Source organism: Macaca fascicularis, chromosome 11, assembly GCF_037993035.2.
Source record: "Macaca fascicularis isolate 582-1 chromosome 11, T2T-MFA8v1.1".
Taxonomy (NCBI): domain Eukaryota; kingdom Metazoa; phylum Chordata; class Mammalia; order Primates; family Cercopithecidae; genus Macaca; species Macaca fascicularis.
In genome coordinates this window covers 117394692-117422523 of record NC_088385.1, presented here as the reverse complement: position 1 = coordinate 117422523, position 27832 = coordinate 117394692, and the positions used below count along the sequence as shown (strand labels likewise).

Genomic DNA, 27832 nt, shown 5'->3' with positions numbered 1-27832 from the left:
TGTAAAGGAGCAGGGAAGATTTTTTTTTTTTTTTAAGCTTCAGTTTCATATAATTTCTTGGAGTTTTGTTTAACTGTTTTTCTTTATCAAATATTTTTTTCTTTATTCTACTAGGGTATACTGACAAACCAAAACTGCCTGGAATGCAAGCATTTGTCTCCTAGTACTTATTTAAGTACACATTTTTTATTGACTTTTCCTTTTAAAATATACTGATAGGTTCTCATTTTCATTGTAGGTGGAAAGCCGGATGACATCACCGTCCTTCTTTCAATAGTGGCTGAGTATACAGACTAGCCGAGGTGTCGAGTCCTGCCTTTCCTTTCATCATCCCAAATTTCCCCTGCCATGTGTGCTGATCCTGCTGGCAGGACCACATTTCTTTGCCACTGATCTCAATGGCCAGTGATGTAAGTCTTTTGCCTGTCTTCTTGAGACCCATTGAGATCTTTGTTGAGAACCACTACTATCATTCACTAGCTCATATCTGCCGGCAGCAATTGAAGAGATCCAAGATTTGAAGATTGGCCTTCATTTCTCGATGTTCTTTCCATGATGGGGATGGAGGTGTTCAGTGCCACCATGGCTGTTTCTTTTCAAAAGTAGTTGAAGTATTGAAGAGAGTAATGTTGGTAAAGTGAATTCAAAATCCTAGTGTGCTAAAGGGATTGTACAAGTCTAACACAAATTGTACGTAATGATACATCTAGAAACATACATTATTCATCAAAAGAAATGTTACATGTGTACTCCACAGGCATAGTCTTTGTTATGATGATTGGTGTGGCTTTATGTCTTTGTTATAAACTCCTATTTTTCAGGGGCTTATGATTCTGCTCTAAAACATTGCTCTGGGTTATACAGTTTTGATCCCAGAAGCTTTTTTGTTACAAATCGGGAGAAAAATCCATTTTAGTTCTATGGGTGCAAATATTTCATGCTTTTAAAAAGATGCTTGTGTTCCTGTGGTTAAAGTTTTGGCAGTTTATTGATTAGTCCAAATCACAGGCTAAGGTCTGATCACCAGGAGGGGTGGGGGATACTTTACCAGTATTTTTTTATGGAAATATTATTCAAGATTGTAAAACCCCTCAAAGCCTAGAAATTTAATGTTAGGCTGAAATTCCTCCTAGTTGTCTGATAGGATGCCCCCGAATGGGAACTCTAGGGCCCAAGGCCTGAAGGGTTGAGAACAAACAACTGTAACTTTGAATTTTGTTGGCTTTCAGTGGTCATGCTACCTACCCATACTTGTACTCTCAGACCTTTTATTAGTAGCCTTGCTTTCTATAGAGCATGCACCAAATCCAGTGAGTCCATGTGGAGAGAGCACTGTGTGCAGCGGCAGCAGCACAGACGTCCATGAGGAAAATTCCCAGTGATGATCTGACATTTACAATTACCCCACACAGAAATGTAGGGGTTTCTGAATCAAAGCTTAATGTTTACAGTTTCCGAATAGCCATTTTGCAGTGTATAGTTTCCTTACAAAACTACCCCGCATTCAGTTTTCCCATTATCTGCAAGCTGAAACTTATTTTTAAGGTTTGTGTACAAGTGGACTGCTGTAAAGATATATATTTTTGGGTCAGTTTTTTCCTTCATTAACTTGGTGGTAGAAAAAAATATATACTTAGAAATCCTTAAATTAAAGCCATGTTTTATATATAAGTCAGGTAACATTGGTGTATAGATGAGAATGCAATTAAACCTGATGAGAATCTACTTGAGAATATAGAAAGTCTTTCTCTAAAGGAGATACTGACTCCCTGGTTTATTGCATTAAAATTTATGTTTGAGGTTACCTCAACTTGTTTTAAAAGATTTTGTTTTGTGAATTTGTACTGTATATTTGAGTAACTGTCAAGCTTTTATTTAAAATTGTTTAACATGTACCATGTACATGTCATTACTATATTTCAATGCATCATGCTTGTAACAGGCATTTCATTTATAATAAGAATGAGTTATTCATTTGTAAGCCGTTCAGTAATTTATCTACTATTCCTAAATTGGCATAATGTTAGATAATCTATTTTGAATCACCTTTAATTACATGTCAGAATGCCTTAACTACCCTAACTTGACAAAACAGAATTCTTTGGTAGACGAGGTGGGGGCGGGGTGGGGGGGGTCTGGAGGGAGACTCTATTTAAGGAGAAATCATGCTATGATAAAACACAGAAGCATGAGTGGCAAGTGGCGGGGTATTTATTTTGCACAAACTATTTGCAGTCTCTGTGTATTTAAAAAGTAAAGAAAGTTGCATCCAGAAGGGTTTTGTTAGAAGGAAGACATTTATATTAGGATTGACAACTTCAGCTCTTTTGTTTAGGTTTTCAATTATTTTTGGTAAGAGGTATGTAGCCTTATGATCTGGATATATTTTGCATTCATTTTCCAACGCCTATGTTTAATTCCTGGTAAGAGCAGTGCTCGTCAAGTTTCTGGTTTTTCTCTGCTCTCATTTAACCTGTCAAACACAATCTTTGTAAAGCTAGATTGGTGGTGTTATACACAACTCATTTACTCAGCTTACCTTTTTGAGAAATGATTGTTAGAAATTGACAATGTGTTTGTTCCAGTGATACTGAAAGTAGTGGGGCAAGAATTGAGTTTCACAGTGGAATTGACTTTGGATCTGGCCTATAGATTAGTGACATAAAATATTTTCTCTATTTTCCCCTGTTCTTTTTGTGTTATGCACTTAATTTTATGACTGCCGGGGGGGTCAGTTGGAGTGCTGCTTAACAAGTATCTCTCCTACTCTCAGTGGTCAGAGGCTGTGTTGGACCCATAGTAGAATTTTCCAGGTCACAGACCCAAGCTTCCATGGGTTGTTACTGTGCTGTACCACTTGGTGGGTCTGATTCTGAACCTGATGTGTGTGTTAATTGTATTTTAAGCCACACACACACACACACACACACACACACACACACACACACACACTTGCCTCATGTAATGGACTTTTATAACAAAAGAAAAAATTTGGATTTCTAATTTACAAATGGCAAATTATCCCTCTCTGGATGCACCAAAGACCAGTAAAGTTTATAGCTTTTCCATCTATATTTATAAAGCAATACTGTATTATAAAAATCAATATTTTTATCACATGCTTGAAATTTTTATTTTGTTCTGTTTTAAAATGTGCACTCTAAACATATCAGAACCTTATTTCTTCCTATGAACTTAAGCTGCCTGCGCACAAAAAAAAAAAAAATTTACCAAATGGAGATGCAATAGAGTCTATAGGCTCTGAAAACTAAAAGAAGAAATGGGAGGCAGGGGGAACAAGTTATTTGTCCTGAGTTACTATATTTGCTTGACATGGTTGATGGGTACTAAGTCACAAAAGAATCCATTCCAGGTATGCATGTCTGGGGGTTGGGCTGTGTCTAGATTAGAAACTCGGTTTCAAGCTTTGCGTGATGGGAGAGCATCGTCTCCTATCAGCTGCGTGTGTTCTGGATAGGACAGTAGCCCGGAGATGGAAACCACCTTCAGTACCACTAGCCCACCATACCAAGTAACAAGTTAGGCAGGAATCGTGGGAATTTATTGAGTCAGCTTTGAGTGTTTGGGAGAATGTAAACAAGATATTGGCTCGAACTGTAAACATTTGTACTTTTGGTAAGTTCATGGTTCCTTAGGTCACCTTATACCAGCTGTCTTTGGTAGAAGCTACAGCATTCAGTTTCTCTGGAAACTGTATCACATTTTTGCGTTTTAAAAATTTTACAGTATCAAAAAACCAAAATCTGCTTATAAAACAAAACATGAAGCAGAACATATTTGGATTCTATTTATTTAAAATTAAATTCTTTGCAAAATTGAACTTCTCAACTAAAATGTGTCCATGTCAAAATTTTAACTGTTAGCAGGTAGTTTGTGGCAAAGATGGCTAAATAATGAAGCAAATTAGAATCTGTGTGTATACTAATGAGCTGCTTTTTTTCTGTTGAGACTATCATTATTTGTCTTATTACCCAAGAGGCAATTACCTGAATTTGGATGTCTGAATTATAACTTATGCAGGAATAGTTCTGTAAATACATTTAAATAAACTGTAAAGATATTTAATAAACATAGTATTTATACTAATCTGTGTACTTCTTTTGGTTTGAATAGTAACTAAGTGAGACACCAGCCCTTGACACTGAGTTTGTTCGTCTCAAGTCCTCATTTCTAAGCCTCCTAGTCATTCTAGCACTGAATATATGCTACTACTTTAACTGGCTCCAACTGGCTGCTTCACTACATCAGGTGAGCTTCCTCAGAAATTCATCAATATGGACTGACAATTGAATGTAAATTATAGAAGTTTTTCCCAGCTGAGGCTTTGCACCTTCCATATATAGAGGGAAGTATAGAGGGAAACTACAAAAAAAATCTGGTGTACAGTCGTGTTGTTTAACAACAGAGATGTTCTGACAGATGCATCCTTAGCAATTTCATCATTGTGTACTGACACAAGCCTAGATGATCTAGCCTACTACACATCTGGACTATATGGATAGTCTGTTGCTCCTAGGCGACAAACCTGTATAGCATGTTACTGTACTGAATACTGTAGGCAGTTGTAACACAACAGTAAGCATTTTAATATCTAAACATAGAAATGGTTCAGCCAAAACTATGGTATGAAAGACAAAAAACGGTACACCTGTATAGGGCAACTCCATTATCTTATGGGACCACCACTGTCTGTGCGGTCCATCATTGACCAAAACTTTGTTATGCAACAGATGACTGTATTTCAACTTAGCACTTTGTATCCAAATTCTAAAATCCAAAGTGCCCGGCTAATTTTTGTATTTTTTGTAGAGATGGGATCTCACCATGTTGCCCAGGCTGGTCTTGAACTGCTAGGCTCAAGTGATCCTCCCACCTGGGCCTCCCAAAGTGCTGGGATTACAGGCATGAACCACTATGCCCCACTAGTGTTAACTATCTTTAATAGTCCAATGCTGCATCCAGGCTATTACTGATGATGATGCTTTCAAGACCTAAACCCCTCTGCCTATTTCAATGAATGAACCAGAAATGTTACCCTCAGCAGAGACCTACAGAGTTACTCTTGTGTATAAAAGCTCCCTGTGTCTAACAAATCTGCATTTGTTAGAAATATCAGAAATTCAGTATTAATCATCAGTGTAAGCATAAGATACATAAATCTTCAGCCTACCATGTGAAAGGACTTAGTTGAAATTATGTGGGCATTGCCAATTACCACAAAAAGCTTGGTTAAGGCCCATTTTCATTCACTAAGGAACATCTTGGGATGAACTTGAGTTTTTATTAGGTTATTGTGGGTAGCTATGACTCATTACTAAGCTACAAGAGCCAAATTCATTCTGGTTTCAGTTAGAACTCTATTCACAGTTCTAAAGCATGCTAATCTACTCCGCCACCTTTATGAATTTCTCACAAAGTCTAAACTACAATTGCTTGCCAGTTAACATTTCCTTAGGTTTGAAGGTTTCAGAAAGACTTAACAATAAGATGTTACAAAAGTCTCGTTTGTCAGGTTATAATTGACTGTAAACAGGTTTGGGGGAGGGAGAGGCACACATCATAAGACATTACATAACTATGTTTTGTGCCAGATTTTTTAGTCCATTTGTACAGGTAAAAAGCTAACTCTTAAAGGGCCAAAGAACAGAGACATTTGTCTTCCACCTTATTCCACTCCAAACTCAGGCTGTCTTGGCAGTGGAGGATACTGTTCTATGTCAGATAATACAGAAATATGTGGCATCACTTCCATTAAATTCTTTTCTGCATCACACTGCAAAATAAAAAATCACATCTGAAAATCAGAACAATTTGAGGTTAAGAAATAAAATTTTTTTTTTTTTTTTTTGGAGACAGAGTCTTGCTCTGTTGCCCAGGCTGGAATGCAGTGGCCGGATCTCAGCTCATTGCAAGCTCCGCCTCCTGGGTTTAGGCCATTCTCCTGCCTCAGCCTCCCAAGTAGGTGGGACTACAGGCGCCCGCCACCTCGCCCAGCTAGTTTCTTTGTATTTTTTTAGTAGAGACGGGGTTTCACCGCTTTAGCCAGGATGGTCTCGATCTCCTGACCTCGTGATCCGCCCGTCTCGGCCTCCCAAAGTGCTGGGATTACAGGCTTGAGCCACCGCACCCAGCCAGAAATAAAATTTTATAATACGTAAAAACACTCCAGGCTGGGCGCAGTGGCTCAAGCCTGTAATCCCAGCACTTTGGGAGGCCAAGGTGGGCAGATCACTTGAGATCAGGAGTTCAAGACCAGCCTGACCAACAAGGTGAAACCCTGTCTCTACAAAATACAAAAAATTAGCCCGCCATAGTGGCACGCACCTGCAATCCCAGCCAACACTGGAGGCTGAGGCAGGAGAATCACTTGGACCTGGGAGGCAGATATTGCAGTGAGCAGAGATGGCACCACTGCACTTAAGCCTGAGTGACAAAGTGAGACTCCGTCTAAAAAAACCAAGTGAAAGTGACTATATATTTTTATTCTTGATCTTTTTTCCAGGGTTTATTCTACTTAAAATATAAAAAACAATGGACAAAAAAGGCCATGGTATTACATGAGAAAACTAAAATCCAAATGTTTGCAATCAAATACAAAAGATACCTGACTACAAATCACAAAATTCCATTTCAAGCCATCTTGATGCACTCCAAATGGCTGTTGAATAAAGTTTAAATACCTTTATAAAACTAGCAAAGATGGTAAAAGCTCTAGGGTGAACATGCATTGAATTGAATAACTCTAATGGGCATTTTTCCTTCACAGAAAACTCTTCTGCCTCCCAAGTAGCATAATGGATTTAAAGCAAGTTACATACACTTGACAAACAGCTATTTCTAGATATGGTTGTTGTACAAGGTGATGTGGTTTAAAAGCCCATCCTCCATTCCAAGGAAGTCCTGGACAACCTCTTTTAGACACTAAACATGCAAACTCGTGCTTGAGGGGCAAATGAGCCAGTCACTGGGCTGTGGGCCAGCTCAGACATCATTAAGCATTAGAATATAGAGAAACTGCCATTATTCATGTCCTCTTCACTGTCACTTGCTCTTGCCAGACTGTCGAAAGGGTGGTTGAAGTGTTCTTGCTGGTCAGAAGAAACTGCTCCAAAGAACATGCAAGAAAACTGGAGGGAAAAAAGGAACTGCACTGTTGATTCCAAAGAGAAAGTTTGCTCATTAAATGCTCCAGGTGACAGTCCTCTTCAGAAATCTGACCAGTATTATATCCCTCTTTGCTGGTGATGGTTCACAGAACACCCAGAACCTTCATTATTGGTCCAACAAGTCCTAAAACTATACCTTTCCCTGACTTCAAAGGCACACGACAATCTTCAGTTTGGGATCAATGGTCTGCTGCTGACTCCCCTCCTGAGCCATCAAAGCTTCCACCAGGACTGTGAAAGGCAGAGGTCAAGGAAGCCTCTGTAGGCCACTGGATGAATTCATCCATCTTTCCTTCCTCTCCTGCTACAGCAGAAGCCACCCTTCCAGGTTAAAGCCAGTCATACCCTATCTCCGCATCCCAGCCCCCTCAGAATATTAGCATTTTCAAATGCTCAAATGCCTCTCACCTTTACTTTTTTATTTGTGATCAGGTCTTGCCCTATTGCCCAGGTTGCAGTGCAGCTGTGTGATCAAAGCTCACCACAGCCTCAAACTCCTGGGCAATCCTCCCACCTCAGCCTCTGGAGTAGCTATAACTACAGGCATGCAACACTATGCACAGTTTTGTTTTTTTTTCCCCTCATAAAGACAGGGTCTTGCTATGTGGCCCAGGTTGGTCTCAAACTCCTGGCTTTAAGCAATCCTCCCGCCTTGGCCTCCCAAAGTGCTAGAATTACAGGCATGAGCCACTGGGCCCAGTCTTCTTATCTTTAAAATACAGAAATAGCCAGGCACAGTGACTCATGCCTGTAATCCCAGCACTTTTAGGAGGCTGAGGCAGGTGGATCGCCTGAGCTCGAGACCTCAGGAGTTCGAGACCAGCCTGGTCAACATAGTGAAACCCTGTCTCTACTAAAAATACAAAAAATTAGCTGGGCGTGGTGGCGGGTGCCTGTAATCCCAGCTTACTAGGGAGGCTGGGGCAGGAGAATCACTTGAACCTGGGAGGCGGAGGTTGCAGTGAGCTGAGATTGAGTCACTGCCAGCCTGGGCAACAAGAGTGAAACTCTGTCTCTAAATAAATAAATAAACAAACAAACAAATAGCCTAACCTTATCCCATTTCCTTCAGTTACCGCTTTATCTCTACTTGTAGACCTGTCCACACCCACTGTCTCCATCTTCTCATTCTCCTACTCTTTAACTATACTTTAAAAAAAGCTTCTCTAGGTCAGGCACAGTAGCTCACACCTGTAATCCCAGCACTTTGGGAGGCCAAGGCGGGTGGATCACCTGAGCTCAGGAGTTTGAGACCAGCCTGGGAAACCCTGTCTACTAAAATACAAAAAAATTAGCTGGGTGGTGATGTATGCCTGTAATCCCAGCTACTTAGGAGGCTGAGGCATAAGAATCACTTGAACCCGGGAGGTAGAGGTTGTAGTGAGCCGAGATCGCGCCCCTGCACTCCAGCCTGGGCAACAGAGCAAGACTGTCTTAAAAAAAAAAAAAAAAAAAAACTTCTCCCTCACTGACCCCCATATCACAGAAACCCCCCTAGAATTTACCACATCCTTAAAGTCAGGACCCATTTTCAGTCCTCCCCACTTGATATTCACTCTGACACATCTTTCTCATGCTGTACTCTCCTGGCTGCTCTTAGCTCAGCTGGCTTGCCCTCTTCTAAGCAGCCACTGAACTTGGGTTTCTTAACTTCAGCGCTGTGGCCATTTGAGGCCTTATGAGTCTGGGGTAGAGCTCTCTTGCAGGGAGGAAGATGGTGGGCGGCACTGTGGGTCTTTACTCGCTTACATGCAAGTAGCATTCCCTTAACATATCCAAAACTGAATTCATGGTCCTACTAAGCCCTGAATCTACTTCTCCAAACCTAAGACCTTTTTCCTTAACCCCCATAACCAATCCATCACCAAGTCCTGCTAGTTTTGGCTCCTAAATGAACTATTTCAGCCACCTCTCTCCACTTCTCATCTAAGTAATCACTGTCTCTCAGATGCTACAATTGGGTGACTATTGCCTCACTGAAGCCCGTTTTTCATATAACACTAGCGGCTAAAGTCATCTGGTCAACATTCAGCTCTGTCAGCCCTCCCAGATAAAGCCATTCAAATATTTTAAATACCCAGGTACTCTGGCCGTTTGCACAGCTTCCAGGACTCTCCAACATGATCTGGGCTCTTACCAAGCGCTCTAGCCTCCCCTTGTGCCACCGTCTCCCTCTGGCTCTGATCTCCAACCACAGTGGCCATCCCTGAGCTCCTTCAAGTCCCCAGGCTCCTTCCCCTGCCAGGGCCTTTGCACAGGCCGCCCTCCCTGAGCTCTACCCCCACCCCCATGCCCTCATCCTTTCCAGCTCCGCTCAAACACCAGTTTCAAGGGGAAGACGTTCTGACCTGGATTAAGGCAGTACATACCATTAAGTCTTCTCCAAGCACCCTGAACTTCTCCTTTATTGAACTAAACACAGCTTTTTAAAAATTATACAGTCATGTGACTATGTTATACCTATACCCTAGTCCCGATACCTGATACCCATTCTAGTCTCTAAATAAGTTGAGGAAGCTTTTTATTTTGTTCACTGTAGTATCCCTAGCATGGCTGTCTAGGACACAGCTCTCAAGAAATATTTGGAGCTAGGCCGGGCGCGGTGGCTCAAGCCTGTAATCCCAGCACTTTGGGAGGCCGAGACGGGTGGATCATGAGGTCAGGAGATCGAAACCATCCTGGCTAACACGGTGAAACCCCGTCTCTACTAAAAAATACAAAAAACTAGCCGGGCGTGGTGGCGGGCGCCTGTAGTCCCAGCTACTTGGGAGGCTGAGGCAGGAGAATGGCGTAAACCCGGGAGGCGGAGCTTGCAGTGAGCTGAGATCTGGCCACTGCACTCCAGCCTGGGTGACAGAGCAAGACTCCGTCTCAAAAAAAAAAAAAAAAAAAAAAAAAAAAGAAATATTTGGAGCTGCACGGTACCACAAGAGAACAAATGAATGAGCCCAGTTCTTGGGTCATCCTCACGTCTCAGAAGGTGAAGATGCCCTCTGCAAGGCTTGCCTTGCAGCTGTTGAACCTGCTCCCCAGACAGCTGTGATATAAGTTGTGGTAGGCAAGATAATGGTTCCTAAAGAGGTCCATATACTAAGCCCATGAAGCTCTGAAGATGTTACGTCACACTGCAAAGAGGAATTAAGGTAGCAATTGGAATTAAGGTTTCTAATTGCTGATGTGGAATAGCCAAGTGGGCCCAGTGTAATCACAGAGATCCTCAGAAATGGAAGAGGGAGACAGAAGAGTTAAGGTCAGAGTGCGGCTGTGTGGAAAAAACCAGCCGTTGCTGATTTTGAAGCTGGAAAGGAACTACAAAGCAAAGAATGGAAGTGGCCTCTAGAAGCTGGAAAGGGCAAGAAAGCAGATTCTCCCCCTGAGTCTCCTGAAGGGAACACAGCTCTGATGACCCCTTGATTTTAGCCCAGTGAGACCCAATTAGGACTTCTGACCTTCAGAACTGTAAGATACTCAATTCATGTTGTTTCAAGCCACTAAATTTGTGGCAATTTGTTAGAGGGTCATTGGGAAACTAGCATACTGATCTGGCCATAATGGGAGGCATGGTTTTTCTTTTTTTTTTTTTTTTTTTTTTTTTTGAGACGTGGTCTCGCTCTGTCACCCAGGCTGGAGTGCAGTGGCGCGATCTCAGCTCACTGCAAGCTCCGCCTCCCGGATTCATGCCATTCTCCTGCCTCAGCCTCTCGAGTAGCTGGGACTACAGGTGCCCACCACCACACCCAGCTAATTTTTTGTATTTTTAGTACAGATGGGGTTTCACCGTGTTAGCCAGGATAGTCTCGATCTCCTGACCTTGTGATCCGCCTGCCTTGGCCTCCCAAAGTGCTGGGATTACAGGCATGAGCCACCGTGTCCGGCCAATTGGAGGCATGGTTTCAGTTGCCTCTAAAGAGTCTAGTCTTCGGCCGGGCGCGGTGGCTCAAGCCTGTAATCCCAGCACTTTGGGAGGCCGAGGCGGGCGGATCACGAGGTCAGGAGATCAAGACCATCCTGGCTAACACGGTGAAACCCCGTCTCTACTAAAAATACAAAAAGAAATTAGCCGGGCGTGGTGGCGGGCGCCTGTAGTCCCAGCTACTCCGGAGGCTGAGGCAGGAGAATGGCGTGAACCCGGGAGGTGGAGCTTGCAGTGAGCCGAGATGGCGCCACTGCACTCCAGTCTGGGCGACAGAGCGAGACTCCGTCTCAAAAAAAAAAAAATAAAAAATAAAAAATAAATAAATAAATAAATAAATAAAGAGTCTAGTCTTCACCAAGGTCAAGATCCTAAGGCTAGAAAATACCTAAATATAGCACCTGTGTCTGCCCATGTACATCATCACATGCAAAGAGCTCTTGATAATGTTTGTGGTGCTGTATGAGACTCGAAAGCTGAGGTTTTCTTTAATCTTTGAGAGCTGCCCTGAATTTGCTACTGGCTTAAACACTATTTGCTACCCTCCCTTGTCCCCACCTTCAGCCTGTGAGTCTCATATGGCTGGATAATGGGGCCCTTCTCCATGTCTAGTAATCTAATGGAGGAACCTTGAGAACACCCATGCAACCAGAAATTAACCTCAAATCCAATATGAGTTGGGTAAGAAGAGAGTTATAAAATCTTTTTTTTTTTTTTTTTTTTTACTAATATACATATTGTCCCTATTTTGATGCCCCCAAGAGCCGTGTATAACTTCTGGTTTAAACTTAATGAAAAATCCACAGTGGGTCAGGCACGGTGGCTCATGCCTATAATCCCAGACTTTGGGACGCCAAGACAGGTGGATCACCTGAGGTCAGGAGTCCGGGACCAGCCTGGCCAACACAGTGAAACCCTGGCTCTATCAAAAAATACAAAAATTAGTTGGGCATGGCCAGGTGCGGTGGCTCATGCCTATAATCCCAGCACTTTGGGAGGCCAAGGTGGGCAGATCACTTGAGGTCAGGAGTTTGAGACAAGCCTGGGCAACAGTAAAACTCCACCTCTATCAAAAAATAAAAAAATTAGCTGGGAGTGGTGGCATATGCCTGTAATCCTAGCTAGTTGGGAGGCTGATGCAGAAGAATCGCTTGAACTCAGGAGGTAGAGGTTGCAGTGAGCCAAGATTATGCCACTGCACTCCAGCCTGGGTGACAGAGTAAGATTCTGACTCAAATAGAAAAGAAAAAAAAAATCCACAGCAGAAAAAGCCACTGGTCATTGTTTAGAATATGGCGATATCTATCATAATTTAATTTTGAAAATTTCTTTTTCCTAAAGTAGCACACCTCGCATATACTTCTTTTTTAAAATAAACTCAATTAAAATTGATTTCATTTTGGAATTCTGTGATATCACCCGAAGATATCCCAAGGCAGAGCAGAAGCTGTGCCAATTCCTGGCTCTGCACTAGGAACACAGAGGTAAGATTCAGGCCTGCTCTTGGGCAGCTCCTACTCTGCCTAGTGGTGTAAAAGTACACATAAAGAATTATCGTGTGGCATAATAACGAATGAATAGGGCCAGGCGGTGGCTCACGCCTGTAATCCCAACACGCTGGGAGGCTGAGGAGAGCGGATCACCTGAGGTAAGGAGTTCAAGGGCAGCCTGGCCAACGTGGTAAAACCCTGTCTCTATTAAAAATACAAAAATTAGCTGGGTGTGGTGGCAGGCGCCCGCAATCCCAGCTACAGGAGGCTGAGGCAAAAGAATTGCTTGAACCTGGGAGGCAGAGGTTGCAGTGAGCCAAGACAGCACCACCGCACTCCAGCCTGGGCGACAGAGTGAAACTCCATTTAAAAAAAAATAAAAAATTAAAAAATAACGAAGGAATAGGATGAACAAAATGTTCTGACTAGAATTAGAAGGCTTCAAAAGGAGAAGTGTCATTTGAGCCAGGCCTTGAAGGGTGGATAAAAGTTTGAAAGGGCTACACCTGTGTAGTGTGGGTAAAAAATAAAATTAAAAGTTTGAAAGGTAGAGAAGAAAGAAATATGATCACCCCAGGGTGTAGGAACAACAGCAGGAGCAAAAGTAAAACACAAAAGTGTGTGCCACACCTTTCCACTAGGATCAGGAACTAAAAAAGGAGCTCCCTCATTCCACTGCTACGCAGCATCGTACTTAATGCAGCTGAAGAGATAAATTGGAGGCATTAAAGAATAAAACAATTTCTATATAAAATGATAGTATACCTAGAAAACCTGAGACAATCAATGATTAATGGAAACAATAACATAATTCAGCAAGGTAGCAGGGTATAAAATTAACACACACAAAAATAGTCTTCACATACATAATAGGCAGAGAAAATAATGGTAGAGAAAACTCCATGTATAGTAGCAACAGAGATTATTTAGGAATAAACTTAGTAATAAATACACAGGCCAGGCACAGTGGCTCACACTTGTAATTCCAGCACTTTGGGAGGCCAAGGCAGGAGGATTGCCTGTACCCAGGAGTTGGAGACTAGCCTGGAAAACATGGCAAAATCCTGTCTCTGAAAAAAAAAAAAAAAAAAAAAATTTTAGCTGGGTGTGGTGGTGTGTGCCTGTAGTCCCAGCTCCTTGGGAAGATAAAGTGGATCACTTGAGCTTGGAAAGTGGAGGCTGCAGTGGGCTGAGATCACACCACTGCACTCCAGCCTGGATGACAGAGCAAGACCCTGTCTCAAAAAATAAATAAGATAAAAAAGTAAATATACAAAACCTATACAAGGGGAACGTTAAAACACTCCTGAAAGACAAACGTAGACTTAAACAAATGGAAACACATTGCCTATTTCTGGAAAGAATGAAAATGTCAGTTTTCCCCAAGTTAACAAATTTAAGAAAATGTGAATAATTTTGTTTGTTTTGAGACAAAGTCTTGATCTGTCACCCAGGCCAGAATTCAGTGGCATGATCTTGGCTCACTGCAACCTCTGCCTCCGGAATTCAAGTGATTCTCCTGTCTCCGACTTCTGGGTAGCTGGGATTACAGGCGCACACCACCATGCCTGGCTAATTTTTGTATTTTCAGTAGAGACAGGGTTTCACCATGTTGGCCAGGCTGGTCTCAAACTCAAGTGATCCGCCCGCCTCGGCCTCCCAAAGTGCTGGGATTACAGGCGTGAGCCACAGTACCCGGCCTGAAAATTTGAATAAATTTTTTATAGAAAAGATAAGTTGATATTAAAGTTCAAATTTAAAATAAACCTGGCTGGGTGCGGTGGCTCACGCCTGTAACCCCAGAACTTTGGGAGGCCGAGGCAGGCAGATCACCTGAGGCCAGGAGTTCAAGACCAGCCTGGCCAACATGGTGAAACTGTGTCTCTACTGAAAATACAAAAATTAACTGGGTGTGGTGGCACGCGCCTGTAATCCCTGCTACCCAGGAGTCTGAGGCAGGAGAATCACTTGAACCCGGGAGGCGGAGGTTGCAGTGAGCCAAGATTGCACTACTGCACTCCAGCCTAGGCAACAGAGTGAGACTCTGTCTCTAAACAAACAAACAAACAAACAAACAAACAAACCTTCAAGAACAGCCAAGAGAACACTGCCACAAAGACTAACCATACCAGACACTAAAACATACTCTGAAGTCTATGTAAAGTGTGGTCCAGACACATGAAGAGACAAATGGATCAGAAGAACAGAAAATAAAGTCCACAAGTGACTCAAAATAGAAAAAGAAATTTAATATATGATAAACAGGACCTTCAAATCACTAGGGCAAAGGCAGACTTCATAATAAGTGGTTCTGGGATAGCTGGGAAGTCATTTTGAAAAAGATAGAATTAGATCTGTATTTTATGCCATGCATAAGAAAAACTCCAAATGGCTCAGGATGTAAATATGAAAAAATGAAATCCCGTAAGTTCTAGAAGAAAACATGGGTAAATTCCTCTTTTAACTCCATGTAGGGAAAAACTTGCTTTCTAATTACTGACTCAAAACTCCATTGACAATCTTTAAACAGTATAAATTGGACTACATAAAAAGTAAAATTTGAAGGAAAAAAACGAAAAATTTTTGCATGGCAAAAAAAACCTTACAACTGATAAAGAGGGAAAAAATAAATGCACCATTTATCACAGATACAGGACTAGTATTCCTATCTATATAAAGAATGCTTATAAAAACTCAACAGAAAAATGGGAAGAGACATGAATAAACAATTCACAAAATTATAAAATGGTCTTTAAACACATGAAAAGATGTTCAACCTTACTCACAATTAGAGAAATGCAAATTAAAACCATACTGAGATAACCATTTCTCAACTATCAGCTTGGCAAAAAAATAAATAAATAAATAAAGTTGGACAACACATGCTGCTTGCCAGGCTGTGGGGAAATGGGCACTCCACTACTGCAGGCAAGGCAAACTGGCATAACTGGAATCTGGCAGAACCTCACAGAACTACATCTGCACTCACCTTGTGAACCAGTGGTCCCACTTTTAGGAATTTACCTTGAAAAGACACTTCTGACGATATAAAAATATATGTGTAAAAGGTTATTCATTGCGGCTTTGTTTGTAAATGTAAATAAAATATTGGTGAAGGAATCTAAATGCCCAGATATGGGAGAATGGTTGAATTAACTATGGTATATTCACATGTGAAACACAATGCAGCTGTTAGGGGAAAAAAAAACCCAGGATGGAGTGATTTCTAGTATACGCTCTCAGGTACAAAAAGCAAAGTGGAAAACTGAATTTATAGTGTAAAAAAAAAAGAAGAATGTGTATGTATCTGTGTACATACATTTGTGTAAAAGAAACACAGAAATGATAAATGAGAAACTAGGGCGGGCATGGTGGCTCACGCCTATAATCCTAGCTAGCACTTTGGGAGGCTGAGGCAGATGGATCACCTGAGGTCAAGAGTTCGAGATCAGCCTGGCCAAAATGATGAAACCATGTGTCTACAAAAATTAGCTGGGCGTGGTGGTGCACAATTGTAATCCTAGCTACTCGGGAGGCTGAGGCATGAGAATTGTTTGAACCTGGGAGGCAGATGTTGCGGTGAGCCCAGATCACACCACTGCACTCCAGCCTGGGCAAAACAGCAAGACTCCATCTTAAAAAAAAAAAAAAAAGAAAGAAAAGAAAAGAAACTAATGAGATTTATTCTCTACAAGGGGCTGTAGCACAGAGTAGAAAAGAGAGAGGAAGTAACACTGCTTTGTATAGTTCTGACTTTTAGGACCATGTTAATGGTTCAGCACTCAAAGCAGCAAATAAATACAATCAACAAGGATTTGGGGAGAACCAAAATGGAAGACAAACAAACAAATGAAGCTAACTATATTACAAATGATTAACATCACCATACTGAAATCTGAGTGGGGGAAGAAAAGAACTAAGTAACTTTGAAAAACATATTTTGAATACTTTAAAGACAAGAATGTTCACAAAAACTGTACTTTTAGTTGTAGATTTTTCACAGGAGTATGAGTTAGAACTTCTGAAATTATGCATTCTGGGATTTACACTAAGTTAATATCTAGTGGATAAGAGGTAAGTTTCTCATTGTCAAAGAGTTTCAAATAAGGGGGAGAATAGCATGAACCCTATGGTGCTGGAATGGAATCGGAGGAATCAATATGAATTCACAGGTTTTAATGAATGTATATAAATAGATATAATAACAGCTCAATATATGTATACATGTTAATGCATACATATAATTCCTAGCTCTGCCACCTGAGAGGGCCCAGAAGCAATGAAACCCTCATACAAAAGAGCACACTTAGCACCCAGAAATTGGTCTCTATATACCACCTCCAACAAAAGGAACCAGGGTTCCTGGGAGAAACAGCTGATTCCAGAGCTGGGGCAGGGGAAGGACATAATAAGCCAGGAATACCTGAAGGTTCCAAAAGAGTAAGGAAGTGCTCATAAATGTTGGAGACATGTCAAAGGGACACAGGCCCAACTTGAAGAGGCTCTCAGTGGCCAAATACAGTGCACTTTGAGCAACAAAATGAGATTACAACCCATAGAATAAAATGAAGGTCCAAGAGTACACAGTGATATAAATCACTGAGTAACACACAGGGGAGAAGACAAAGTTCTTTTTTTTTTTTTTTCTGAGACAGAGTTTCACTCTTGTTGCCCAGGCTGGAGTGCAATGGACCAATCTCGGCTCACCGCAACCTCCGCCTCCCAGGTTCAAGTGATGCTCCTGCCTCAGCCTCCCTAGTAGCTGGGATTACAGGCATGTGCCACCATGCCCAGCTAATTTTGTATTTTTAGTAGAGACGGGGCTTCTCCATGTTGGTCAGGTTGGTCTCAAACTCCTGACCTCAGGTAATCTGCCCGCCTTGGCCTCTTAAAGTGCTAGGATTATAGGCATCAGCCACTGCGCCTGGCCCACAAAGTTCTTTCTTAAAGTGGGTTTCCATCTAATAAATACACAAAAAAATAGAAAAATCACTGTTTTGTAAACATCACAGTAATAACTTTCTGACAAACAAGCATCAATAGATACTTAAAAAACAAAAAACAGGCCGGGTGCAGTGGCTGACACCTGTAATCCCAGCACTTTGGGAGGCCAAGGCGGGTGGATCACAAGGCCAGGAGTTCAAGACCAGCCTGGCCAAGATGGTGAAACCCCATCTCTACTGAAAACTACAAAAGTTAGCCAGGCGTGGTGGCAGGTGCCTGTAATTCCAGCTACTCAAGAGGCTGAGGCAGGAAAATCACTTGAACCTGGGTGGCAGAGGTTGCAGTGAGCCAAGATCATGCCACTGCACTCCAGCCTGGGAAACAGAGTGAGACTCCTCTCAAAAAAAAAAAAGTATGATGAAAACCAGGATATTTACATAGTATCAAAGTTTCTCTCCACAAAATACTTACTAGTTACTAACAGAAAAACAGTAACTTTATAGTAGAGAGCTGGCAGACACCACCTTGACCATATGATAGAAATTACCACCACCAATACAGAGAAAAAACAACCTGTTCCTCCAGATATGATGTACAAAGAGAACCCAACATTATTACTCTGTTGAATTCTTACCAAAAATACATAGTTAAAATTTAATCATGAGGAAACACAGAAAAAAACCAAAGTTAGGACATTCTACTAAAATATCAAGGTAAAGAAGGACAAAGCAGACTGGGCATGGTGGCTCACACCTGTAAGCCCAGCACTTTGGGAAGCCAAGGAAGGCGGATCACTTGAGGTCAGGAGTTTGAGACCAGCCTGGCCAACATGGTGAAACCCTGTCTCTACTAAAAAAACAAAAATTGGCCGGACACAGTGGCTCATGCCTGTAATCCTAGCACTTTGGGAGGTCAAGGCGGGCAGATCACCCAAGGTAGGGAGACCAAGTTAACACGGTGAAACCCCGTCTCTACTAAAAAAATACAAAAAAATTAGCCGGGCGTGGTGGCAAGTACCTGTATTCCCAGCTACTCAGGAGGCTGAGGCAGGAGAATTGCTTGAACCTGGGAGGTGGAGGTTGCAGTGAACCCAAGACATCATTGCAATCCAGCCTGGGCAAAAGAGCGAAACTCCGTCTTAAAAAAAAAAAAAAAAAAAAGAAGAGTGTCTTAAAGGAAGAGTAATAATCAAAATATTTGAAGTGATTATCTCTTACTTGTATTTTCTGATTTTTGTTCAATGAAATGATCACTGTACTGTTATACTGAATATTAAATGTTGAGGCCAGGCGCAGTGACTCATGCCTGTAATCCCAGCACTCTGGAATGCCGAGGCAGGCAGATCATTTGAGGTCAGAAGTTTGAGACCAGCCTGGCCAACCATATCTGGCTAATTTTTGTATTCTCAGTAGAGACAGGGTTTCACCATGTTGGCCAGGATGGTCTTGATCTCTTGACCTTATGATCTGCCTACCTTGGCCTCCCAAAATGCTGGGATTACAGACATCAGCCACCACGCCTGGCCAACCTAAGAGTTTTAAAAGCAAGAGAGTGATAAGTAACAATAATTTTTTTTTTTTTTTTTTTTTTTACACAAAGTCTTGCTTTGTCGCCCAGGCTAGAGTGCAATGGTGCGATCTCAGCTCACTGCAACCTCCACCTCCCAGGTTCAAGTGATTCTCCTGCCTCAGCCTCCCAAGTAGCTGGGATTACAGGCGACCGCCACCATGCCCAGCTTATTTTTGTATTTTTAGTAGAGATGGGGTTTTACCATCTTGGCCAGGCTGGTCTTGAACTCCTGCCCTCGTGATCTGCCCGTCTCTGCCTCCCAAAGTGCTGGTATTACAGGTGTGAGACACTGTGTCCAGCCAATAACTAAATTTTATCAAGCACTGACCATGTGCCTGTTACACCTTTAGCTCAATTTTTACAATTCCATTTAGTGGACATTATTATTATTATCCCCATTTTACTAAGGAAACTGAGGGCAAAATAAATAACTTGTCCAAGTTACAGTTAATACGTGGTAAGAGAGAGGTTTGAACCTTGGAATGGGAACTCTACAGCCAGGGCTCTGAATCCCTGGGACTCAATGTAGACCTCAGGTTTGGACAAAAATCTATGAGTACACTGTCGAAGAGAAGCAGGGTAAAGGAGAACAGAGGCACAGAGGACGGCAGGAAGCCCATGGAAGTTCAGGCAGAACATGACAAGGGTCTACATCATTTACCCATAATGTAATTTCAGCTTTGCAGGAGTTTGCCACATTAAGGCAAATAATTCCCTTTAAAAATAGAGCCTTCTTTCAAGAATTTGGTGACACAATAGGAAATTTGGAGTAAAGAGTGCTGTAATGGTGCTCATGGAGCTTAAAGTTCTAAATGTCATTTTCTCTAGCAAAGAAACTGGCAATCTTAGTGAATTTCAGGGACCTGAAGCAGCAGGAAAATGATTTCTGTTGTTGCCTGTGAAAAAGTAAGCACAATATGTGTGACTAGAAAAATACGAGGGGACAGTGATTTTGTACAATGAGAACACAGATTTTAGTTTTCACTTTATGGCCAACTTAGTAACATACAGGAAGAGAAAATTGCCCTAAGTTTTGGGCATATAACAAGTACTCAGTAAAACACCTATGGTATCAAACTGAGTAAGTCCAGTTTACTAATCAAATTCTGCCGTAAAAGTCATATACAGCGTAATATGGTGAATTTTTTATTTTTTTAAGAGACAGGGTCTCACTCTGTTGCCAGGGCTGGAGTGCAATTGTACGATCATAGCTCACTAAAGCCTTGAACTACTGGGCTCAAGAGATCCTCCCACTTCAGCCTCCTCAGCAGCTAGGTCTACAGCCACCACATCTGGCTACTATTTAAATTTCTGTAGAGATGGGGTCTCACTCTGTCGCTCAGGCTGTTCTTGAACTCGTGGCCTCAAGAGATCTTCCCTCTTTGGCCTTCCAAAGGGCTGGGGTTACAGGCGTGAGCCACTGTACCCAGCCAAGATGGTGATGATAACTTCCAAAAATATTATTTCTGCTTTCAAATTTCTAATTCTAACTAAGAAATTCTTATTTCCAAACCAACAATAACAACAGCAAAACAATCCTGAACAAAACATTAAACAAGTAAAATTAGGATTATCAATATTTGAGATACTTCAGTTTCTTATACATTGCTTACCTTCAGTAGATTTCATAAGGTTTAACACTACAGCATTCTGTGAAGCTTATCATCTATCTTATAGAATAAGATGTTATTAACTGGGACTCCATTAGGAAGGAATTTGTGATATTTGTTGGGATGAAATTTACATTTGTACTATTATGAATACAAGCTTTACCAAACAAATTTGAAAAGTAAAATTAGAAGGAAACATTTTAGGAAACAAATTACATGACCTCAACATATTATTGTTATTCAAGATAGAATATACCATAAATAATCATAATTTATTATTGGAAACAAGTGACCCAAATCTCTACTTGAATATGCTTTATTAGAAATTACTGACTGAACAATTTAACTATTTTCTATTGATATTCCGTAAATCAGACTTTTCTCTATCAGACTTTTCTTCAGTCTATAATTCAGACTAGCTTCACTTTTCCCCTATCAAAACATAAGAAAATAAATTTTCAGAACATGGCTGGGTGGGGATTGGGGAAGAAGACTGCAAAGGGAGACAGATGAGAATTCTTGATTGAGATGTGGTTGAATCTCAATGCTTTTATTTTACCTTTCTGAGACACAGAGACCCTGGCACTTCCTCTGTGTTGCTGACACTGTTTTCTGATACTTCACTGACATCTCCATTCGCTCTTTTCATTGCAGGGCTTCCACAGTTTTCCAATGCAGAGATGTTTGTGAGAGTCTCCTTAGGATAAAGCCTTCTTGGTGCTGCTTTTCTTGAAATACATTCCAGGGCCTGGCCGGTTATATTTTTGCCAGCCTTTTTCTTAATCAGATCTGACCTGAGGTATTAATAGGCATTAAATGAATGAACTGTTTATTGTGAAATATATTTTTTATATAACTAATGGACAATGTGGGATGACAATGACAGCACTGGATTAGGGAATATATTGAAATGCATGGAACTAAATTGTTGCTGGTTAAAATTTATATATATGATGATTTGTAAGTTCTCTTGACAGACGAATCTTTCAGTAAAGCAACTCACTGTGCATAGAATATCTTGTGATATGGTAACAGGAACAAGTTAGAGGAAAAGTCAAGCAAATTACTATACATCTATATGATAAAATTGTGTACAGTCATTGAGAATCATGTTTTCGGCCGGGCACAGAGGCTCACGCCTGTAATTCCAACACTTTGGGAAGCCAAGGTGGGTGGATCATGAGGCCAGGAGTCCAAGACCAGCAAAGCCAAGATGGTGAAACCTCGTCTCTACTAAAAATGCAAAAAAATTAGCCGGGCGAGGCGGAGGTTGCAATGAGCTGAGATGCTGCAACTGCACTCCAGCCTGGGTGACAAAGTAAGACTCTGACTCAAAAAAAAAAAAAAAAAAAAGAAAAATCATGTTTTCAAGTCATTATCAGTGATATTGAAACATACCTGCAATACCAAAACCGCATATGCTCTATGATCCTAATCTTGTTTTAAGATACAAGTATAGGCCGGGTGCGGTGGCTCAAGCCTGTAATCCCAGCACTTTGGGAGGCCGAGACGGGCGGATCACGAGGTCAGGAGATCGAGACCATCCTGGCTAACACGGTGAAACCCCGTCTCTACCAAAAAATACAAAAAACTAGCCGGGCGAAGTGGCGGGCGCCTGTAGTCCTAGCTACTTGGGAGGCTGAGGCAGAAGAATGGCGTGAACCCGGGAGGCGGAGCTTGCAGTGAGCTGAGATCCGGCCACTGCACTCCAGCCTGGGCGACAGAGCATGACTCCGTCTCAAAAAAAAAAAAAAAAAAAAAAAAAGATACAAGTATAGACTGGGGGAAGTGGCTCACTCACATCTGTAATCCTAGCACTTTGGGAGGCCGAGGAGGAAGACTGCTTGAGCCCAGGAGTTAAGAGACCAGTCTGGGCAACATGGTAAAACCCAATCTCTACAAAAAACACAAAAATTAGCTGGGTATGGTGGCAGGTGCCTGTAGTCCTGGTTACTTAGGAGGCTAAGGTGGAATGCTTGAGCCTGGGAGGTTGAGACTAAGGTGAGCCATGATTATGCCACTGCACTCCAGCCTGGGTGACAGAGTGAGACCCTGTCTCAAAAAATTTTTTTTAAATTTGAAAATCCAAGTATACACAAAATTAAGTCTGAAAGAAAATGCAGTGAGCCAGAATGTTAACAGTGGCTATCTCTGGGTGATACAATTATGAGTAAGTTTTATTTTCTTCTTTGTACTTTTCTCTATTTCCCAAATTTCCCGAAATAACTTTTACAATAAAGCATCCTTCTTCCCCCAAAAGAAATTAAGAAAGAAAAAAAAGTCAGGTGCAGTGGCTCACACCTGTAATCCCAGTGCTTTGGGAGGCTGAGGTGGTGGATCACGAGGTCAGGAGTTCGAGACCACCCTGACCAACATAGTGAAACCCCGTCTCTACTAAAAATACAAAAATTAGCCAGGCGTGGTAGTGCACACCTGTCAACCCAGCTACTAGGGAGGCTGAGACAGGAGAATTGCTTGAACCCAGTGGGTGGAGGTTTCAGTGAGCTGAGATCATGCCACTGCACTCCAGCCTGGGCAACAGAGTGAGACTCTGTCTCGAAAGAAAGACAGAAAGAAAAGAAAAGAAAAGAAAGAGAGAGAGAAAGAAAGACAGAAAGAAAGAGACAGAAAGACAGAAAGACGAAAGAAAGAAAGAAAGAGAAAGAAAGAAAGAAAAAAAGCAAGCAAGCAAGCAAGCAAGCAAGCAATAGCTATCCCTATATCTGAGCAAAAGTTCTAGGAAGTGAATATAGACTTTCCTATGAAAACACTATGTTACTATTAAAAAAAAAAACAACTAAAGGCCCAATGTGGTGACTCACACCTGTAAACCCAGCACTTTGGGAGGCTGAAGCAGGTGGATGGCTTGAGCCCAGAAGGTTGAGACCAGCCTGGGCAACATGGTGAAACCTGTCTCTACCAAAAAAAAACAACTACAAAAAATTAGCTGGGTGTGGTGGCACATGCCTATGGTACCAGCTACTTGGGAGGCTGAGGTGGGAGGATCACTTGAGCCAGGGAAATGGAGGCTGCAGTGACTCGAGTTTGCGCCACAGCACTCAAGCCTGGGCAATGGGAGTGAGACCTTGTCTAAAACAATAATAACTGGGCCGGGCGCGGTGGCTCAAGCCTGTAATCCCAGCACTTTGGGAGGCCGAGACGGGCGGATCACGAGGTCAGGAGATCGAGACCATCCTGGCTAACACGGTGAAACCCCATCTCTACTAAAAAATACAAAAAACTAGCTGGGCGAGGTGGCGGGCGCCTGTAGTCCCGGCTACTCGGGAGGCTGAGGCAGGAGAATGGCGTAAAAACCCGGGAGGCGGAGCTTGCAGTGAGCTGAGATCTGGCCACCGCACTCCACCCTGGGTGACACAGCGAGACTCTGTCTCAAAAAAAAAAAAAAAAAAAAAAAAAAAAAAACAATAACAACAACAACAACAACAACAAATAAAAACCTAAAAATTGGAATTGTGTTCTGGGACACAACACAGATAAACCAGACAGTCCTGTTCAATTCTGATCAGAAGAGAAAAAGCAAATATCTGACACAAGATTGGTGATGTTTCTATGCTACAGGTAAGCTTCACTACAGCTCTTCCGTATTCAGCCAAAATTTGTTATCTAATATTTCACTCCTCAATTGTTTCCTGAGCGAATGCCAGTGAATTACTTCAGAATACGATTATGATGGCTTATCCCAATTAACAAAGAAGTTAAAACAAGGTCTTACCTTTTTCGTTTCTGTGAAAGACACAGTGACTGTGGTGAAGATGCTCTACTTGACTCATCAGCTAATGTGGCCAAAATAAAGTTAGCTTCCACTAACATATCATCAATACTTAAAGCCAGAGGTCTAAAAAAGCCAAGTCAGAGCAACAGTGATACTCATTTTCTGATGGACATTAGAAACACATTAAAAATGATACTTAATTCTGGACTAAAAAGAAACAGGGGAGGCCGAGGCAGGCAGATCACCTGAGGTCGCGAGTTTGAGACCAGCCTGACCAACATGGAGAAACCCCGTCTTTACTAAAAATACAAAAAAAAAAAAAAAATTAGCCAGGCATGATGACACATGCCTGTAATTCCAGCTACTCGGGAGGCTGAGGCAGGAGAATCACTTGAACCTGGGAGGCGGAGGTTGCAGTAAGCCAAGATTGCACCATTGCACTCCAGCCTGAGCAACAAAAGTGAAACTCAGTCTCAAAAAAAAAAAAAAAAAAAAAGAAACAGTAAGGCCGGGTGCGGTGGCTCATGCCTGTAATCCCAGCACTTTGGGAGGCCGAGGCCAGTGGATCTCTTGAAGTCAGGAGTTCAAGGCCAGCCTGGCCAACATGGTGAAAGCCCGTCTCTACCAAAAATACAAAAATGAGCCAGGCGTGGTAGATGCCTGTAATCCCAGCTACTTGGGAGGCTGAGGCAGGAGAATTGCTTGAACCCGGGAGGTGGAGACTGCAGTGAGCCAAGATCATGCCACTGTACTCCAGCCTGGGCGACAGAGCGAAACTCCCGTCTGAGAAAAGGAAAAAGAAAATTAAAAATGCCATGTTTCAGCATCTTTCAAAATTTTAGTTTGATAAGTATTAATAGTAAAGTTTAGGTATTCCTGAGGTGTTAATTAATTTCAAAGTGATCCAAAGGGTTTTGTTATTGATATGAAACAAACTCAGAAAAATTCTCAAGGACCTACTTCCCAGGAAAGTCAAAATAAATGGATATAGGAGCATGTGTAGCTTCTGAAAATGTCAGTATTCCCTGAAAAAAGAAAAGCAGAAAAAAACTTGAAATCCTTATTAAAAACTTACAGTGAAAATTTGAATTTTAATTTGACACAAATCTTTACCTTCAATTCTTTGAAACAAAACGTTATCTCAGTGTCCATTCCAATTTGAAAGAAGTCAAACTCATCTGAGCCAACAAACATCTCACTGTACACAGCATTGCTCAAATCTGTTTAACATTATGGGAAAATAAAGAATAAAATTAGTTCCAGAGATGAATTCAGAGGAAAAAAGAAATGTTTTGGTCTTCCAAATCCCATCCCATTTCCTCCTACCCTACCTACCCTAACTCCCCAACCTGATATCTGTATGCTATTTTTAAATGCCTTTGTTCAAACAGAAATTTAATATTTTACATTTCTCTTAAACTCGCCAATGATTTAGGGTCTATAAATCCATTTCACATAAATCAAACTGTTTATGTTTAAATATCAGATTTCTTATCTAAGTTAGTTAATTTTTTGTTTTCTTCTTTTTGAGACAGGGTCTTGCTGTATTGCCCAGACTGTAGTGCAGTGGCATGATCACAGCTCACTGCAGCCTTGACATCCTGGGCTCTAGTGATCCTCTGCCTCAGCCTTCTGAATAGCCAGGACTACAGACATGTGCCACTTACATGCACATTTTTAAATGAAAGTATGATCTTACCCTACATACCATTTTATAATCTACCCAACAATATATCCTATTTTTCCATGTCAATAAGCACATTTTTGTAATTATTTGTGTGTGTGTGTCAATGTTTTGTGCTTTCCACTATAAAACTGCTTCATTAAACCTCTCTGATATATACTTTCAGAGAGAGAGGGATGTATTTATACATACACATATAACATTACTTTAATTTTATTATTATTATTTTTTTTTGAGATGGAGTCTCACTCTGTTGCCCAAGCTGGAGTCCAGTGGTGTGATCTCAACTCACTGCAAGCTCTGCCTCTCAGGTTCAAGCAATTATCCTGCCTCAGTCCCCTGAGTAACTGGGACTACAGACACACACCACCATGTCCAGCTAATTTTGTATTTTTAGTAGAGAAAGAGTTTCACCATGTTGGCCAGGCTGGACTCAAACCCCTGACCTCAGGTGATCGGCTTTCTTTGGCTTCCCAAAGTTCTGGGATTACAGGCATAAGCCACTGTGCCCAGCCCATTAATTTTTTTTGAGACAGGGTCTCACTGTGTTGCCCAGGCTGGAATACAGTGGCATGATCATAGCTCACTTGCAACCTTGAAATCTTGAGCTCAAGTGATCCTCTTGCCTCAGCTGCTACAGCATGGACTGCAGGTACATGCCACCATACCTGGCTAATTTTTAATTTTTGTAGAGATGGGATCTTGCTATGTTGCCCAGGCTGGTCTGAACTCCTGGCCTCAGGCAATCCTGCCTCAGCTTCCCAAAGCACTGGGATTACAGGGGTAAGCCATTGCACCTGGCCAATGTTACTTTTAATAGTTTCATAGTATTTAATTATCTTCACTCAACCTACTGTTGTGAGATCTAGAGTATAGAAGGAAATACACCCAACTATTAAAAGTGCTTATCTCTGTATAGTGGGATATCAGGTGACTTAAGAATTTTTTTTTGTATTTTTAATTTTCTTCAATGAATATCAACTGTTGAAGTAATAAGAACAAAGATTGAGTGACATATATATATTTATTATTATTATTATTATTATTTTAGACAGAGTCTTGCTCTGTCACCAGGCTGGAGTACAGTGGTGTGATCTCAGCTCACTGCAACCTCTGCCTCCTGGGTTCAAGCGATTCCCCTGCCTCAGCATCCCAAGTAGCTGGGACTACAGGTGCACACCACCATGACCCGCTAATTTTTTGTATTTCAGTAGAGACGGGGTTTCACCATGTTGGTCAGGATGGTCTCGATCTCCTGACCTTGTGATCCACCTGCCTCAGCCTCCCGAAGTGCTGGGATTACAGGCGTGAGCCACCGCACCTGGCCAAATGGTATATTTTTTAAAGAATCAAACAATGTCTTAAATATACATTCATCTCCAACAAGAAGGCTCATGTCACTCCCAATATACTAGCACAGAAGAAGTTTAATAATAAGATTAAACAACTAGATGGCCAGTCAACTGTAACTATAACTTCATTAGAAAGCTACTCACAAGGGACAATTTCTCCTGGTTACTAAATGGCCATTTTTATTCAGAGATGGCATGATGGTGCATAAAACAGACCCTTTCACTAGGCAATCTGTGACACCAGGCAAGCCAGTTTCTCTGCGCTTCAAATTGTTTTTGTTTTTGTTTTTGAGACAGGATCTTGCTGTGTTGCCTGGGCTGGAGTGCAGTGGCACAATCATGGCTCAAGC

At 41.7% G+C, this 27832-nt stretch overlaps 2 protein-coding genes and 1 long non-coding RNA gene across 19 annotated transcripts in view; 2 read left to right on the top strand and 1 right to left on the bottom strand.

The window, feature by feature from the left end:
- Window positions 1-4107, top strand: part of PPTC7 (protein phosphatase targeting COQ7) — a 49108-nt gene extending 45001 nt beyond the window's left edge. For both annotated transcript variants that reach the window (XR_012420631.1, XM_005572241.4), the window contains one exon: window positions 239-4107. Coding sequence is in view for 1 of the 2 variants with exons in the window: in XM_005572241.4 (XP_005572298.1) it covers window positions 239-297 (59 nt within the window). In the remaining variant the exon portion in view is untranslated. The remainder of the gene's footprint in view (window positions 1-238) is intronic.
- RAD9B (RAD9 checkpoint clamp component B) overlaps window positions 3795-27832 on the bottom strand; it is a 39901-nt gene continuing 15863 nt past the window's right edge. For 10 of the 16 annotated variants that reach the window (XM_074007798.1, XM_015431527.4, XM_074007797.1 and 7 more), the window contains 5 exons: window positions 25560-25666; window positions 25407-25471; window positions 24447-24569; window positions 21273-21507; window positions 6499-7148 (listed from right to left, as the gene is read on the bottom strand). In XM_074007798.1, the coding sequence (XP_073863899.1) occupies window positions 7020-7148; window positions 21273-21507; window positions 24447-24569; window positions 25407-25471; window positions 25560-25666 (659 nt within the window). In that variant the 3' untranslated portion in view covers window positions 6499-7019. Of the gene's footprint in view, window positions 5795-6498; window positions 7149-21017; window positions 21146-21272; window positions 21508-24446; window positions 24570-25406; window positions 25472-25559; window positions 25667-27832 lie in introns of those variants that run through there. The other 6 variants (XM_015431521.4, XM_074007799.1, XM_065524806.2 and 3 more) reach the window with 2 other exon arrangements.
- LOC141408108 (uncharacterized) lies at window positions 4135-8236 on the top strand. Its single transcript, XR_012420636.1, has 2 exons — window positions 4135-4269; window positions 7080-8236. It is a non-coding gene; the product is annotated as an uncharacterized lncRNA (long non-coding RNA).